This window comes from Pelodiscus sinensis, chromosome 6 (assembly GCF_052426305.1).
Source record: "Pelodiscus sinensis isolate ZL-2025 chromosome 6, ASM5242630v1, whole genome shotgun sequence".
Taxonomy (NCBI): domain Eukaryota; kingdom Metazoa; phylum Chordata; order Testudines; family Trionychidae; genus Pelodiscus; species Pelodiscus sinensis.
Window position 1 is genome coordinate 64,541,786 of NC_143057.1, and position 18,620 is coordinate 64,560,405.

Genomic DNA, 18,620 nt, shown 5'->3' on the forward strand with positions numbered 1-18,620 from the left:
CCGCGCATAGACGCAGGCAGTTACTTCGGGCTAGTCAATTTCTAAAATGGCAACTGGCCAGGAACATGCAAATCAAGGTGGGTTATTTAAATCCCGGGCTTGATTTGCAATTCAAGTCGCCCTCATTAGCCTCCCTAGATCCATCTTGTGGGCTAGTTTAGACATACCCTTATAGTATAACCATGTCTTTAACCCATATGTGCAAGGGATCAAAGGTGTATTAGTGATGTATTGTAGTCACATTTTTGCATCACATCCAAGTCTATGTCTCTATTGAAATCCACTAACCCCCACTTGAGCTATCACTCAAATTCCGTTTTGTTTTTTGTTTGGTGTTTGTTTTTTGACAGACATACTCCCAATGTCCTCTCTTCTTCCCTTTCCTGTATGTGGTTTCTACTGCCCTGGCAGATTTTTCTTTGTATTGAAATCCATTACGTGGCTGATGCTCTCGGAGATATACCTATCTCATAGATAATATTATAATAATATGGAGATATACCTATCTCATAGAACTAGAAGGGACCTTGAGAGATCATCAAGTCCAGTTCCCTGCCCTCACAGCAGGACCAAGTACCATCCCTGACAGATTTGCCCCAGATCCCTAAATAGCCTCCTCAAAGATTGGACTCTCAACCCTGTGTTTAGCAGGCCAATGCTCAAACCACTGAGCTAGAGCAGAATGAGGTCCTTCTTTATGTAGGGCCAGAACGTCAAGTGGAATAAACAGACATTGCTTCATTAACTTCACTGGAACTATACCAATGTAAGCTGTTGATGTGAACCTCCAACTATTTAGTATCCCATGAAACCTTGCCCACTTCTGCTACAGAGAACAGAAAGGGGCTCACTAGGCATTCAACTTTATGATACTGTGATTTTACTTCAGCACTGCTTTCAATTACCATATCCAAGTTGAAATTACAGAATTCAGACATATACAATATATAATTCTGTGTCAATACTCCGATTAATGTTTTTGTTCAATATATAGGTAACAATGCATTTTAATTACCACAATTGACTGGGTTCTCCTTTTAATATCTCATCTAAAAAAAGGCATTCTATTTGTACATGCACCCTTAGCACCAGACCAGACCCAGAGTTCAATAAAAAGCTAAATGGAAGACCTGCTCAACCTATCAAACTACTCACAGCATTTCTTATAGTACATGAGTGTTCTCTAGAATTCTCATATCAAGGTACAGAAACAGTCCTATTACACTCTGTTTAAACAATGGTATCCAAAAGTTAAAAAAAAGGAACTGACTACTCACAACCAGATAAGAAAGTATAACTTTTCCTATCAAAGAGAAAGAAGAACATACTATTCTCAATTTTGTCTAAAAACCTGTTTTAAGGCATTGCTACCACAGAATAGCTGCTGCACTTCACACCCTCAAATATTCCAGAGTTTCAAGTATGGCCATCACTCTAGCAAAAATCTGCACAGTATTTGGGATTCTATGGTATGAACAAAACACACTTAATTGGTGGGAAACATGGAGTTCTACTTTGAAGTACAACATGTAGAAAACATGATGAAAATAATCGACTACAAGGTTTTCACTGAAAATCATTCTCTTAGTTAGCCAAAACAGAGCTAATAAGAAACAGAAAAGGCAATAGCTGTAACAAACTGACATTTATAGTATCTTGAAGTAGAAGAAACCTTCAAAATATCAGTAACAAAATATCAGTTCAAAGTGAATGGAAAAAAGAATGGGAATACTAATGTAAAGATATTTCATTTTTTCATCTATTTCAGGGGGAAAATATAGTTTATAGATGATATGGCCAGAAGAGAACATTTTGATTCTTTTGTCTGGCATCCTGTGTAACACAGGCAATAAGACTTGCCTAAACTAACTCCTGTTTGCACAAGAATGTATCTTTTAAAAAAAATCCTGTAATGAGAAACCCAACACAACCCTTGCTAATTAACTTCACTGTTAAAAATGTGTGCCCTATTTCTAATCTAAACATGTCTGACTTCACCCTGCAGCCATTTGCGTACCTTTGTCTGCTAGATTCAAGGGCCCTGTAGTATCAAACTTCTGTTCCACAAGTAGCTAATTATAGACTAATCAAGCCACCTCTTAAGTCTTTATTAAACTAAACAAAGCTCCTTGAGTTTTTAACTATAAAAAATGGTTACCTACCTGTCATAACTCTAGTTTGTTGAGATGTGCTGCTCATGTCCATTCCATGTTAAGTATATATGCAGCCATGTGCCCGGTTGCCAGCAATATTTCCCTTAATGGTATCTGTAGTGTTGGCTCTGGCTTCCCCTGGAGTCCCACACTAATGCACCAATGCTGTGCCTTCACAGTTCCTTCCAGCATCAACTCCAACAACAGAGGAGGAGGGCAGGTCATGGAAGGGACATGAGCAACACATCTCAGAGAACAACAGTTATGAAAGGCAAGTAACCTTTTGTATTTCTTCGAGTACTTGCTCACATGGATACCATATTAGGTGGCGCACAGACTCAAAGGTAGACTCACAGTTCATGGCTGAGCTGCTTGCAATACTGCTCTGCCAAAGCTGGAGACATCCCAGACCTGCTGGGTGATGGCATTATGTGACAAGAACGTATGAACTGGAGAGCAGATAGTGGCTATAAAGGTATCATGGATGGGTACCTAAGCAAGGAAGACCTCTAAAAACTTGCACTGGTAGAAAGAGCAGTCAGGATAGCAGCTCCCATTTGTTCATACCAGAACTTTATGCAGGCGGATATCCAAGAGAAGATTCTCTGAGGGGTAACTGGCAGAACTTTCATACTGTCTGCCACCACAGGAAAGGTTTTGTCCTCTCAGTGTAGAAGATAGAGGCCCACCTAACATGCTTGTTCATCATGCGAGACTTCAGAAAGAAATACAGTAAGAAAATACTCTGATTACTGTGGAACTGTGAAACCACCTTAGGTAAGAAAGCTAGGGGGAAGGCACAGCTGAACCTTTCCCTTGCCCTTGTAATACACCAGAGGTGGGCAAGATATGGCCCTCGGGCCAGATCCAGTCCACTAAGCTTTTTGGCCTGGAGGGTGGGGGAAGAAACAGGGTGGGCCATGGACTGGATGAATCAAGACCCGGGGTCGGACACTGCATGAAGTCATTTGCTGTTCAAAGCGGCTTGTGGCTCCCTCTAGGTGTCGTGCATAACCTGACAGGGCAGTGGCAGAGAGAGACTGCCATGTAACCATGTAGCTAAAATGTAGCTTTATGCAAAGTAATGTACCTCAGGGTACTTTGCCAGATACCCTTTCTGAAAGCAGAAAGGACCTTTACCTTACCATTGGTAAAGGTGCACCAGCCAGAATTTTGTGTTTAAAGCTAATTCAAAGGCAGGGATAAAATCTTACCATTTTAAATTTTAAAATTAGTATTGTAAAATAAGTAAAAGAGTAGAATAAATGGGGGTTTTAAATTGTAATTAGATGTCCTTGTTCAAATGTGCATATTGCTTCTCTATAACAAAGAAATCAACCTTGTTACGTGTAAAAAAGTAAAAAAAATGTATAAAAAGTGCAAAGGCCACTGAACCAAATGTTCTAAAAAAAGCCAAAAAAGACATACAAATGCTAAAAATTGCTGTATATCCCAAGCATAATGTAAGCAGTGGGCAAATCAACAGTTCTAAAAAAAAACAAGCAATATCATTTAAAACACAATATTTGTAATTAAAACCAGCTTAGCATAGCAAAACAAAAACCAAAAAAACCCAACTGAAGTTAACAAACATCCATCAAAAACAGTTTAACAATGCGAAGTTTCCTCCCACCAGGGATTCATGTTGCCTAGAGGGAAACTGCCCCTTCCACCGGATGCCCCAACCCTTCCATCTGATGCCCCACCTTTTCTGGGAGGAGGGCAGAGCCATGCCATGATCACTACCAAAATCTGTTAAGTGATCCCCCTGAAAAAATTATTGCCCACCCTTGTAATATACTGCACAATGGGATTCAGACATAAAAGTTCTAATTTTGTAGACATTCCAGGCTGATGTGACTGCCAACAGGAAAAAGACCTTCCATGAAGAGATAGCAGAGAACAAGAAAGAAGAAGCTTGTTGGGGGAGCATGTGAGCCTTAACACCACATTTAGGTCTCAAGGAAGGACAAACCAAATCTTTTAAGAACCTCATCTTCATGTCATGAGTAGGGCCCTATGAAGTTCACAGCCATGCAAAACCCATCACCGACAGTGAAATCTGATATCCTTCTGTGAAATCTGGCCTTTTGTGTGCTTTTACTCTATACGATACAGATTTCATCGAAGAGACAAAAGTTTCTCAAATTGGAGGCCCTGACTCAAAAGACAGTTGCAGAGGGAATCACAAGATTATTTTAGTAAGATCACAGTACTGCCACATTTACTTCTACACTGCTGCCTTCAGAGCTGGGCAACTGGACGAGTGTTGGTTGTAATATTGGCTGGGTACTCAGCTCTGAAGACAGCGCCTCAGCAGCAGCAGCAGCACAGAAGTAAGGGTGATAACACCATACCCATTTTGCCCTTACTTCCGTACTGTTACTTTCAGAGCAGGGTGGCCAGAGAGCGGTGGCTGCTGACTAAATGCCCACATCTGCAATCAGCAGCACAGAAGGCTGGAAATACCATACCAGGCCATCCTTCCTTCTGTGCAACTGCTGGCAGTAGCTCTGCCTTCAGAACTGAGTTCCTGGTCAACAACCAGCTGCCCTGCTCTGAAGACAATGCTGCTGCCAGCAGCTGCACAGCTATAAGCATTGAGTACCACAACCTCTCTACAATAACCTCGCAACCCCCACACAACTATTTTTGGGTAAGGTCCCCTACAATTACAACACTGTGAAATTTCAGAGTTAAATATCTGAAATAATGAAATTTATCATATTTAAAATCTTATGACTATGAAATTGACTAAAATAGACCATTAATTTGGCAGGACCCCATTCGTGAGACAAGACTGATCTACACTAAACTGGAGGGCGAGATGGCTACCAGGTGAACCTTGACTGAATAAGGACTAGGCCCTGGTGCTAGAAATGGAGCAAGTAGTTTGATATGGTGCAAAAAGTCCAATATGGAATGAAGTGAGGAGAGAGAGAGACAGAGAGAGATCCCTGCCTGTGGCCCAAGAGGTGGAACACTTTCAGTTCATCAGGTGAGTTGCCCTAGTGGAGGGCATACTGCTACCCAACAGGACATGTTCAACTTGCTCCTAGTAGTCCTGCTCCTCTGTGCTCAGCCATGAAGAAATCATGCCATCAGATGCAGTGATGCTAGGTTTGAGTGGAGCAACCAGCTCTGATTCTTCAACAATAAATCCCATTCAAGTGGGAATATCTAGTAGAGATGCGAAATAGAGGTCCAAAAGTATGCTGAAACAGTGTCATTGAGCCACACCCCAAAATACCTATATGACTTCTGTTTTGTCCCTCTTGGTCTTATGAATTAGAAGAACCAACTGGAAGGTATACAGCAGTGTTCCCATCCAAGGAAGCAGGGAAGTGTTGGACAGGGAGCCCCTGGCAAGCCCACAATGCAAACAAATATGCTGACATTTTCTGTTCTGTCTGGACATAAATAGGTCTACCTGGGCAGTTCCCTTCATGTTGAAATACATCTAACTGGACTGACAACACATAGCAGGAAGAGAAGGACCTGCTGAAGAGATCCAGCACATTTCAGGAGCCCAGAAGATGCAATGCCACCTGATAAATGGCATGCTGCACACAGGAATCCCACAGCCTCTTGACACAGGGCAGATGAATGGGTTCTAGCTTGCTTGTTGATATAAAATATTGCAGGTGTATTATCTGGCAAGATCAGCAATACTCATGTCGAGCATTTTTATGGAAGGAGCAATCCTCCAGCCAACAGAGGACCTAGTGCCAAAGAGGACTCCCCAAACCAAATCCAATGCATCAAAGACCAATGTCACCAATGAGAGTGGAGCTCTGAAGGGTACCCCTTTAAAAACTGATTGTGAGTTTGTCCACTACATCAGAGATGACAGGACACTGTAACTATGATCATTAAGTCCAAAACATGTCTGCCATGAAGGTAGACCAATGCCAGTCATGAATATAGAGATCTGGGCCATAGACATGTGTGCTGGACCATGTAAATACACACATAACCATGCAGTTTAGCAGCCTGAAGCATAGCTGGGCATTTGTGAGCAGGTGGGCTCTGACAAGCATGGTATCAGACACAGCTCAGATCTGGGACTCCAGAAGATAGATCTGACTTAGAAAATCCAGTCATCAAGGTATAGAGACCTCGGTACACTTAGATATCTCAGATAAGCAGACGTCACTGCCATGAAGGCTCTTGGCATAAACAATAGCCCAAAGAGCAGTGTCATGAATTGGCAGTGGTACTGCCCTGTCACAAAACAAAATAATCTCCTGTAACCATGCAAAATAGAAATACAAAAATAGCCATCCTTCAATTAGATGGCAGTGTACCTGTCTCCTGCATATAGCAGCCCTGGAGATCATGAAGCACTTCAACTGCTTGAAATATCTTTTGAGGTAATACAAGTCTAGAACGCGCAGAGGTCTTCAGGACTGGGAAATATCAGCAGTAGCACAGGATGTCTAAAGGGTTTTGCTGGCGAGGGTTCTTGCTGGCCAGAGTGGTGGCTGAAGTGCTCTGTGTATTGATTTGGTGTCTTACAGAGGAGAACCCCAGTCTTCGGCTGTAAGTAGCCCTGGTTTTAAACAATTCGCCCTGATCTGACCTTCTCAGCAGTGCCCAGACCAAACCCATATATTATAATGACACAGGAATATTTCAGGTCCTGAATGGACTGCTGCAGCTCCTGCGACAGCCCTGAGAATTGCAGTGTGAGCTCCGTTCGCACGAACACAGCAGAGGACAAAGACCTCTCAATCAGCCATATTCAATACAATTCAGAGAAGCCTCTGGCCACCATCACAACCTCCTCCAAAATAGATACAAAATCTTGTCTGAACTCCTGTAGCAGGCAGTCCTTAAATTTAGCCATCGAATCCCATATATTATAATTATATCACCACTGCAGCACCTGCTGGATAGAGATTCTGAATTGGAGACTGATCATGGCATGAATTTTTTTGCCAAAACAAGTCTAGACTCTTTGAGGTCTTATTTTTAAGCCTGACGCAGGCCTGGCCTTGCCTCTCCTATGCTTTAGCAGCAGACCCCATCAATGAACCAGGAAGTGGGTAGAAGTATAAATACTCACAGGTTCTGGCTGGGACATTAAAAAAAAAAAAAAAAAAAAAAAAAAAAAATTTTTTTGCCTTTTTTGATGTTGGGGGCTGAGGGGACACTTTCTGGTAAAGGACCTAACCACTTTCAGTATACAGGCAGTCCCCGCGTTACGTACAAGATAGGGACTGTAGGTTTGTTCTTAAGTTGAATCTGTATGTAAGTCGGAACTGGCCTCCAGATTCAGCTGCTGCTGAAACTGATCAGTTTCAATAGCGACTGAATCTGGACGCCAGTTCTGACTTACATACAGATTCAACTTAAGAACCCCAGGCATCCCCAAGTCAGCTGCTGCTGAAACTGATCAGCGGCTGATTCCAGGAAGCCCTGGGGCAGGGGCTTCCTGTAGTCAGCCACTGGTCAGTTTCAGCAGCGGCTGACTTGGGGACGCCTGGGGCAGAGCAGCTGGGTGCTGCTGGGTTGGTCCAGTAGTGCCGCCGCTCCTCGGCGCTACTGGACCAACCCAGCAGCACCCCAGCTGCTCTGCCCCAGGTGTCCTGATTCAGCCGCTGCTGAAACTTTGCTCCAGGTGTCACTGGTCTGCTGGAGACCGTCCCCAGCAGACCAGGGGCACCCGGGGCAGTTTTTCTCGCCCGAGAGGTCGAGGTGGCGGGACCGCTGCGCTCTGGGCGGTCCTGCTGCCTGCGAGCTCCGGGGCGAGAAAGCCCCGTTCGTAAGTGCGGATCCGACATAAGTAGGATCCGCGTAACTCGGGGACTGCCTGTATCTTCATATACTGGCAGCTCCACTTCTGAAGGTGCCATAGCCACCATATCCTCTGCTTCTAGTTACAAGTTTAAGGCTATTCTCTTCAGAAGGTCCTGGTGACTGTGAAAGTCATCTTGCAGGAGAAGGTGGCTGCACCTAGCAAAAGGTCTCATCAGAAAAATTAAAGAGGACGACAACCATCGTTCCCTGTAAGCTGTGCACTTGTGCAACCACTCAGAAAAGATTCAAATGCCACCAAGCTGATTAGCAGAGTGCTCACAGCTAGGTTTTTTATTTCTACTAGTGGTGAACATTTGCACATGCTGCGGGGCATACTAGGAATGTGGAAGTTAACCGGTTATCAGGTTAACCAGTAAGAACTACCCTAAATGGGTAATGCTTACCAGTTTCAGTTAAGCATTAACCAAAGGGGGCTGCAGCAGCTCCCTACCTGCCATTGACTAGTGGTTGGTTCCTGCCCTGCAAGAGGCCCACTGAAGACAGGGGCTGCTCTTGTCCAGGTGTCCCACAGCATGGGTTGCTCCTATGGAGTAGCCTCTGTCTGTGGAAAGTCTTCACTAGCCGCAGACAGGAGCTGTTCCAGGGTGGTTGGGGGCTGGCAGCTGGGACCTGACAGCAGCCCTAGCTGCAGCATACAGGGGGGCAGAGGGCCCCATGGGCTGGGGACTGCTCCAGTCAGACTGAAGCAGTCTCCAGCCTGGGATCCTGCTTTAGTCAGTTAACCAGTTAAATGCTAAATAAACCTAACTTTTAACCAGTTAGATCAACAACCAGGATTTTACATCCCTACTGCACACGGAAGTTTATTCTGCACATGGATGGAAAAAATCTACACATGGACAGAAAAGATTAATGAAAACATTGATGGTAACCAGGTTTGGAGACAGAGATCAGTGCTGCATAAGCGAAAATTGGTGCCAAGATGGCAAGTGGCATCTACATGTTTTCTAAATATTTAAACATTCTTCTGGGTCTCCTCTGAATTCCCTCCAATTTATCATCATCTTTTAACTGTAGGAATTAGTACTGGACACAGCATTCCAAGAGCAGTCAAACCAGTGTTCACTTGACAAGTAATATAACATCCCTATTCCTACTGAAGATTTTCCCGTTTATACATCCCAAGATTACATCAGCCCTTTGACCTCACTGTCACTCAGGTTGCTCATGTTCAGCTGATTATCCACCTTCACACCTCCTCTTTTTCTGAGTCACTGTGTCCCAAGACAAAATCTCCATCTTCTAAGTATGGCCTACATTCTTTGTTCCTAGATGTATGACTTTTACACTTGGTCAAATTAAATTACGTAGTATTGCTTGCACCAAGTTTATCAAGCAATTCAGATAACTATGAATTAGTCACTTGTCCTTTTCATTATCTACCATCAATAAGTTTTATATTTTCTTCCAGGTCATTGATAAAAATGTTAAATCGTGTGTGGTCAACAACCAATCTCTGTGGAATCTCACTAGAAACATACCTACTCAATGATTAATCCCATTAACAGTTACATTAAATAGCGAGTTTTAAACCATTTAATGGGTGCCATGTTAAATTTGCATTGTTGTAATTTCTTAATCAGAATGTCCCATGTGATACCAAATCAGTTCTTAGAGAAGCCTATTACATCAGTGTTATTCTTTTATCACCCAACCTTGCAATGTCAACAAAATAAGCTATAAAGGTACTTTGATAAGTGTGATTTCCACAAAATTGTTTTGACTGCTTTAACTGCTTTATCAATCAAGTCTTGTATGAGCCACTGCATTACTTTGCCCTGGATCAATGCTAAGCTCACAGATCTATAACCAGAGTTAATAAAAACTGATGGTTTAAAAATCAAGATGTATTTATTAAAACTGGTTTTATTTTTTAATTCAATAAAATACTAAATTTCTCTTTTAAAAATAACAATTACAATTAATTCTCGTCACAAACATGTTACACATACACTTACAGTCTCAGAAAAATGAATTAATGGTTCTAATCTGTCCAGGCTAACTACTAGCTCTTACTTCTTGAAAATTCCAGGCTTTGAATTTTTGTTTCTCAGCAGACTAAAAAGTAACATGTAGAAAGGAAGACAACCTAGACAGTATTATTTTTGTTCTGTGCTTTTGTGGTGATGGACCATGGCCAAGCACTGCAGAGGAGTTAGTTAAGACCTAGTCTTAGAGACACAATATATAGGAAAGGACGGAAGGAGCATAGAAAGGAACAATGGAGTGAATTTCCATCAACTACATTCAATTAGTTGATAAGGGCACTTCTATTAGTTGATAAGAGTCCACCCGTCTGTTGCTACATTTCAAAGGCAGAAGTGCTGTGCTGCATTCCACCTTTGAAATATGTAAGAGCTCCTGCTAAGGCTCTTGTACATTTCGAAGCAGAAGAGCATAGTGGGGACTCTTGTACATTTCAAAGGTGGAATGCTACCCGTGCCCCTACCCCTACCACAGAGCTGAGCGAGCCGGCTTTTAAGCAGGCTCCCCCCAGCACCCCATCTTCCAACCCCAGCTGCTGCCTTTTTCTGATAGAGGCAGCAAGGGGGACGAGTGACTTATCGACCAGTATGCCAACTATTCAATAAGCTTTTGCCTATCAAGTAGTCGACGAGTCGCTTACATCCCTATTTTGGGCATAAGACAGACCTTATCTGGGAATATTTGGAAGAAATTCATTCTTTGAGTAAAGAAAGAAAATGTGTCAAGTATAAGCAGTACAAGAAGATGATGCAGGACTTAGCTACAAGAGTAAAACATCATAAGGAAAATTGCTTACTGGGAGAAAATGATGTGGATGAAGATGTGGATATGACTAAGTGGACCAACTGGTTAGTAACAATTCACTTTGCAATGCATCATTCTTCAAGACTCTCTCTCTCTCTGTCTTATAGTACAAGTATGATTTGACAAGTAAATTCCCAAGTTTTTTTACTGTGCTGGATATTGCTATGAAAAAAGTTTTACTTAGCTAACGGCTATTTAACGGCTTTTTAATTAGTTAACTAGATTTAGAATATATCACTCAAATATACATACAGAAAGCTGCAATAAGAGAAATCTAGGTGTTGCCAGTAACCAGTGTCATTTTCTTGTTTTATATTATAAATATAAATGCCTCTTATTTTGGAATGAAGATGTGGATAAGGCTAAGTGGACCAACTGGTTAGTAACAATTCACTACCACTGACCTAAGGCTTAGCAACAGGTGAAGTGTGGAAGCCACTGCCACACGGTTTCTATTTTTTGTTAAAAAAGCAAGCTTTTAAAAAAAACTACAAAAATACTATGTTTAACAATATTACAATTATGAGAAAAAGTCTTGAGAAACTCTGGCCTTAATCAATGCTTTGTTTTTACAACTACACACTGTGGTGTGAATAATAGTCAGAATGTCAGCCTTAGCTCTGAATTTCCTGGCTTTTTTTCTATTTTTGTCACAGCCTTTAAATTACATGAACAATAGTTTCTATTTAACTCTTTAAAAAAATCTTACTTCAATATAGTCTAATGCTAACCCCTCTAAACATAACATTATATGGGTTACATAATTTGTTGGACAAAAGTTACCATGGTTTCTGTAAAGGGAAATCCTGTCTTACTAATCTATTAGAGTTCTTTGAAGGGGTTAACAAACATGCGGATAAGGGGGATCCAGTAGATATAGTATACTTGAATTTTCAGAAAGCCTTTGACAAGGTCCCTCACCAAAGGCTCTTGTGTAAATTACATGGCCATGGGATAAGAGGGAAAGTCCTTTCTTGGATTGAGAACTGGTTAAAAACAGGAAACAAAGGGTAGGAATAAATGGTAAATTTTCAGATTGGAGAGGGGTAACTAGTGGTGTACCCCAAGGGTCAGTCCTGGGACCAATCCTTTTCAACTTATTCATAAATGATCTGGAGAAAGGGATAAGCAGTGAGGTAGTAAATTTTGTGGATGATACTAAACTGTTTAGGATAGTCAAGACAGAAGCAGCCTGTGAGGGACTCCAAGAAGATCTCACCAAACTGAATGATTGGACAACAAAATGGCAAATGAAATTTAATGTGGATAAGTGTAAAGTAATGCACATCGGGAAAAATAACCCCAACTATACGTACAGTATGATGGAGGCTAATTTGGCTATGACAAATCAGGTAAGCGATCTTGGAGTTATCGTGGACAGTTCTCTGAAAACTTCCACGCAGTGTGCAGCGGGGGTCAAGAAGGCAAATAGGATGCTAGGAATTATTAGGAAAGGGATAGAAAATAAGACCCAGAATATCTTACTGCCCCTGTATAAAACTATAGTACGCCCACATCTTGAATACTGTGTATAGATGTGGTTTCCTCACCTCAAAAAAGATATTTTGGCCTTGGAAAGGGTTCAGAAAAGGGCAACTAAAATGATTAGGGGTTTGGAACGGGTCCCATATGAGGAGAGGTTAAAGCGACTGGGACTTTTCAGTTTAGAAAAGAGGAGACTGAGGGGGGATATGATAGAGGTCTATAAAATCATGAGTGGTGTGGAGAGGGCCGATAAAGAAAAATTAGTGATTAGTTCCCTAAATAGAAGAACTAGAGGACACCAAATGAAATTAATGGGTAGCAGGTTTAAAACTAATAAAAGAAAGTTCTTCTTCACACAGCGTGTAGTCAACCTGTGGAACTCCTTGCCAGAGAAGGCTGTGAAGGCTAGGATTATAACAGAGTTTAAAGAGAAGCTAGATAATTTCATGGAGGTTAGGTCCATAAAAGGCTATTAGCCAGGGGATAAAATGGTGTCCTTGGCCTCTGTTTTTCAGAGGCTGGAGAGAGATGGCAGGAGACAAATCGCTTGATCATTGTCTTCAGTCCACCCTCTCTGGGGCACCTGGTGCTGGCCACTGTCGGCAGACAGGATACTGGGCTAGAAGGACCTTTGGTCTGACTCAGTACAGCCGTTCCTATGTACCCCAGAGTCTACAATACCAGAGATCAAAATTAAAGATTCTAGCTTGGTCCTTTTTTTTCAGTTCAAGCAGAGAAGTTTCATAACACATTCTGCCCCGGGACTGTAGCAGACATACTTCAACCTCTTTACTAAAACTAACTCTCAAGAAGCTGCATGAATGGAATCCAGTGGCCACTGTTGAAGCAGAATTACATCTGGCTTAACAAAGAATGAAAATGGAAAAGGTGGGAGAATGAAGAAGATGGAACACAAGACTCAGGGTAGCATAAGGGATTCACCCCCAAAAGGACAAACACCAAAGGACAATGAAACACTTTTGAAGTTCATCTTAGAGATGACTTTACAATGCAGAAAAAGGAGTTAACATAATAATTAAAACAATAACACGCCAATTTTAATTTTTAAATAATCTTTTCTTACCTTGGATACATTGCTAATATAATCCAGTTGGGAAGTACTCTCTTTATCAACTTGATTACAAAGATTTTGTAAAGTGGATGCATATTCTTTGTCACTTTTTACTCTCATGGCCATAAATTTCTTCACAGTTTCTAGTAATCGTAACTCCCAATCTTGCAATTTTAACAAAGCATCATGAGAATATTTTAGGTCACTTCCAAACCCCATCTTTATAAGGCACTATATATGCTATGAACAAAAAGAGAGGTTCTTCTAGTCACCACATCTGTAAAAAGAAAATACATGAGAATTACATTTTATAGGTTTCTCTTTCAATACAATGATCACAAACTGATGACACATATTGAAATGTAAAGCAAGATGCTGCTATTTTAATTTAACCACTAATCTCTGAACAAATATAATCAGCCACAATTTTCAACAGCAAAAAACGGAGCTCCGCTTTGCACAGTAACCACTTAGAAAACAGCTAGTAGCAGAAAAGGGCAGTCCTGCGGTTAAAGCACTAACCCAGGACTTGGGAGATTCAAACTTGCTAACTCCACCACAGACTTCCCATGTCAACTTGAGCAAGTTGCTCAGTCTGTCTGCACTTTACTTCTCCATCTGCATAAAGTACTACTGCATAGCAGTACTTTCTTACCTCACAGAGATGTTTGTGAAGATGAGCATAGTAAAAATGGTGGAGTTCTTAAATAATATAGTAAGATGGTCCATATAATTATATAACATATATTGAATTCCCAAACTAAATAGACACATTTGATTAAATAACTGAAAGAGATCAATGGAAACAAATATATTTCCAGACAATAATCCCAGATTATCCTGCCTGACACCTAGTAACCAGACACCCTCCTTTCTTCACAGTATACTGCACATCATAATCCATAAAATTCCTAGTAGTTAGTCAATTGTCAGTTGTTAACACTTCAGGAATCAGTGTAGTGGCCCCAAGCTTAGGAGGACAGGGAGAGGCATGGGAGTGGGGCCAGCAGCCCCAAGTGCAGAAAGATTGGAGAGGGATCCCACTTAATTGGTTAACTTTAATTCTGGCATTTCATAACTTTTGAGTGCTTGACTTTACAACTTAAGCATAATACTTTTTCCTAAGCCAACTGAAAGAGCAAGAATTTCATCATGAGGAATCACACTGACCCCAATTTAAGTCAGCAGCAGGCAAGGACTCTTTAGAATCACAGCACAGCCCCTCTGCACTTGAGCAGGGTAAGTGGTAACTGTAGAAGATTCTTCTCCTCTATGCAGACCTGCCACTAGAGAGGGGGATGTGACATACACTTGGCTATTACGTTTATAGCTATTTACTAAACAGCAAAGCCATGTAGAGACTCAGCAATTCAATTCTATGCTCTGGGGGAGTGCTCTCCAGTGTATACAGACCTTTCTTTATTATCAGACCAGCCTCTTTCTTTCTGCTCAAATTTGCCACTTCTTCAAAGCTCCTGTCCATCTCTCACTACTGCTGCTAACCTCAACTCTGTCTCCTGTATCTCACTTGCTTCCACCTTCCCTCCCTGGTTCCCTCTCCTGACCTTCTCCTTCTCACCTGCTCTTTTACTTACCACTCCTCCTGCTACCTTAAACCCTCCTTGCGCCGCACCCCGCATTACAAACTCTGCCAGTACCTGGCCTTGTCATTTCCCATGCACCCACATAACCACTCCTATTCAGACCCCTCACTCCTGGCCCCTATCTTTTCCAATTCCCTGGATACCTGCCCTTCTTCCATCTCATGGGCCTATCCTCTCCCTCCCTCTACTCCTGTCCCTATCCCACAACTCCTCTTCTTTCCCTACTCAATTCCTGCCTCTATCTCCCCACCCTGCCTTGCATCTGTTCCCTGGTTATTCACCTGTAAGCATTTTAATCAAGCTGCTATTTTCTCCTCCATGCTCTTCAGGCTAGGGGAATGAGGTCCCAATGAGCATAAATCAAGACAGTCTCAGTGGCGTAGCGAGGGATCTGGGGGGGCAGTTCTCCAGCCCCCAACCCCCACGCCACACTAGGGTGAGCACAGGGAGAATGGTGCAGGCGGATATAGGACTGCCCAGTCTCGCCGCAGCACCTGCGGCTGCGGCCACATCAGACCAACTCGCACAGTTCTCCCTGCGCTCACCCTATCATGGTGCCATGGGGCAACTGCTCCTTCCACCCCCCTCACTATACCAATGGACAGTCTCCCTACTCTCCCTTCATATGCCCAGCACCATGGCAGTCTACAAGAGGAAGAAGGTGAAATTGCAAGGCAAGCTCTGCTCTGCAGCCCTGAGCTGAAGCAGGCTACAGGAGTCAAACATGTGCAACTCCGTCAGCACACAAGAACTTTTGAGGGTTTGAGGAGAAAATTTACTACAAGAGGTACAAATGGAATCTTTACGGAAGTTAGTGTTTTCTAACCCCCCTCCAGGTCTGAAATATTATTTTTGAAAAAGGATGATCAACACTGCACAAAATATTCCAGGCCATACCACTGGTTTATATAATAGGATTTTAACAGCATCTGTATTAGTTTCCAATCCATTCCTTATGAATACTAAAATAGCTTGTTCCCTTTATGGCTGTAGCTGTTGTCATGGACAGCTCAGTGATCATCTCACTCTTTACAGCAACAATATATACAAATGATAGCACATCCAACGTCAAGTTCAAGGCTTTGGCACTGATGCCCAAAACCCTCCACATGAGCTTGCAATTTACTTGAGGCAAAAATCTCACCTTCCAGAATGGATGCTCTGTAAACAGCTGTGCTCCACTAAAACAACGAAACTGACTAACAAAAATATGAAGGGAGACAGACTTTTTTCGCTACATGGCCCATTACAAACCTTACTCCCACAATAACCATTTAGAATATACTAGAATGTAAGATACATTCATTTGACTCTGCTTTTCCACTATAACCACACATTCAAAATGTTATCTATGTTAGATAGAAAAACATCCAATTGTAAATAACAAACATTTGTCTATCTTTGACTGTGCTCCTTTTTCTTTAGGCCTCCTATCTCACTTGTCATCTGAAAAGAGTAAGCTCTTCCGTGCAGGGCCATGTCACATTATATATTTATGCAGTGCCTATCACAAAAGAACCACGATCCTCTTTGGGGCCCTCCAGCAGCCACTGCAATATAACATTCTAAAAACAAAAACAAAACAAGAAATTACTTCTGTTTGATAGATGGACAAAAAACCTGTATTTTAAGAAAGTTAGTACATTGTACCATAAATTTCAACAATAAGGAAAATTATTAAATGACAAATGTTACCATGGTTAGTGGTAAAATGACCTGCTGACTTTTAGCTCAGGCTTACTAACAGAAGAAAACAGTTCACATACTTTTTTAAGTGTTGTATTACAGAGATATCCGATATCCTCTGATCCAATGTCCAAATCTTCTGACTTATCCTTTTTTCCAGCACTCCTCCCGTTATGTTTTTTTAATTTCCAAAGAATTCTGTGTAAAAAACACACACGTTTATTGTTTTCATTTATTTTGCTGCACTCTTTAATACTTTACAATAATTTAAACTTCAACCAGATCTTTTGCCTTTTCAGATCATCAGTTGAAGACATGACATAAGGAGCAAAGATTTTTCTAATGACCAGAAACCATACTCTGCCATCCGTTTTTATACAGAACTCCAAGGAAAGACAACAGTTTTGCTTCAATATATATGTCACAGAATAGTTACAATAGCTACATATCTGCTATTACTGGAAGTAGAAAGGTTTATTTTTATTTTGGTGCCTTTCATTCTGTGATATATATATATATATATATATATGCGCAAATACATGTTAGTATCTTGTTTTACACAATGCCCTAGCACTCGCGGCTCCTCCTCCCTGCGGGCTAGAAATGCCGACACCCTGTACCATCTGTTCCAGCCAGACCGTCCTCTTGCGTCTTTCAGTGCTCACCCTGTGTAGGAGATGCCTCAGCACTGTGGAGTATGTTTCCAGTGGAGGCCATGTTCAAAGGATGCCACCTGCAGGCCATGCATTAGCCTCACGTAAACCCAAACTGCACTGCAGGCCACAAACAAATGGGCTGCAGGTCGCATGTGGAGTAGCCCTGACTTAAACAGAAAGTGACACCCCCCTAAACTCCCCGTTGCGCACTGCCCCATCACAAACAGCCCCATCCAACTACACTCAATAGTGGGTCTACCTGTTCTTAAAGCTAATTAAGTTGTTTGCTCCCACAACTTGTATTGGGAGAACAATTTCCCACGGATGGTTAGAAATAGTCTTCTAACTTCCAGCCTGAATTTGTCATGGCCAACATAAAAGCTTTTAGCTCTCCTATTCTTTTCTCCCACGTTTCTGCTACCTAGAAAACTGTCTTAGCAGACAATGAAATCCAAGAGACACCAACAGTTCAAAGGGGGTGACCCATGAATCTTGTCAAACTAAGTTAAGGTCCTAGGAAGGAATGAGTTCACAATTAGGTGAGTTAATACTCATTAAACTCTTTAAATATCACCCAACCATGAGGTATGAGAAAAATCAATAATCTTAACACAATTTCATTTCAAGGGTTATTAAGCTCATTTCAAGGGGTATTAAGCATAACAAAGCTTCTGAATTTAAAGAAAAATATTAGTGGTAGTTCTGATGGAAAAACACAGGATAATTAATTTTTTCCTTCTTCTCGTTAGTATCTTCACTAATGGGAAACAAGCTCATACCAACAAGGCACATCAAGATGTCTGAAGGCTTGGTTTATATGTAGCAAGTGAGGAGACTGGTAACAGAAGAGATCCTTTGCTAATTTCTTTCAACTGAAACATGATATAGCCATGTTCTTTCTCTGTTCAGGATCTAGTCATGTTGTGAAAAAAAATCCTCATTATCCTCAAGACACCATTTTATCTAACCATTTACAATCCTCTAAGATACATCTCATCTATTCAGACACAAAATTTCCATTATTTTCTCCATTTGCTTTTCAATTGAATACAAACGAAGTAGTCATCCTCTTGATTTGTCATATTTCAAGTAATTATTTCTGCAGGTGGCTTTAGCTTACACTCAATAAGAAAAATTCAATCTTGAGACTCGTCAACAGAAGCATCCACTTTGGGAATAAACTCTGATGCTGTTTTAAAGACCATCTTATCATCACGAAACACACAATGAGGCTCTTTCCGGAGTAAGGCTATAAGTTCTGAAAATTATCTAGCAGATGTCATTGTGACTAAGAAAAAGATTTCAATAGACTGAAAATAAGCATATTACTAGAAGCCTCTCTCGGAAGCCT

The 18,620-nt window shown here is 41.5% G+C and overlaps 1 protein-coding gene across 6 annotated transcripts in view; it reads right to left on the reverse strand.

Moving 5' to 3' along the window:
- FER (FER tyrosine kinase) overlaps positions 1–18,620 on the reverse strand; it is a 340,298-nt gene that overhangs the window by 301,894 nt on the left and 19,784 nt on the right. For 5 of the 6 annotated variants that reach the window (XM_075932044.2, XM_075932046.2, XM_075932040.2 and 2 more), the window contains exons 3-5: positions 16,694–16,811; positions 16,317–16,492; positions 13,336–13,600 (exon numbers count right to left, since the gene is read on the reverse strand). In XM_075932044.2, coding sequence (XP_075788159.1) covers positions 13,336–13,542 — 207 coding nt within the window. In that variant the 5' untranslated portion in view covers positions 13,543–13,600; positions 16,317–16,492; positions 16,694–16,811. The remainder of the gene's footprint in view (positions 1–13,335; positions 13,601–16,316; positions 16,493–16,693; positions 16,812–18,620) is intronic. The other variant, XM_075932041.2, reaches the window with a different exon arrangement.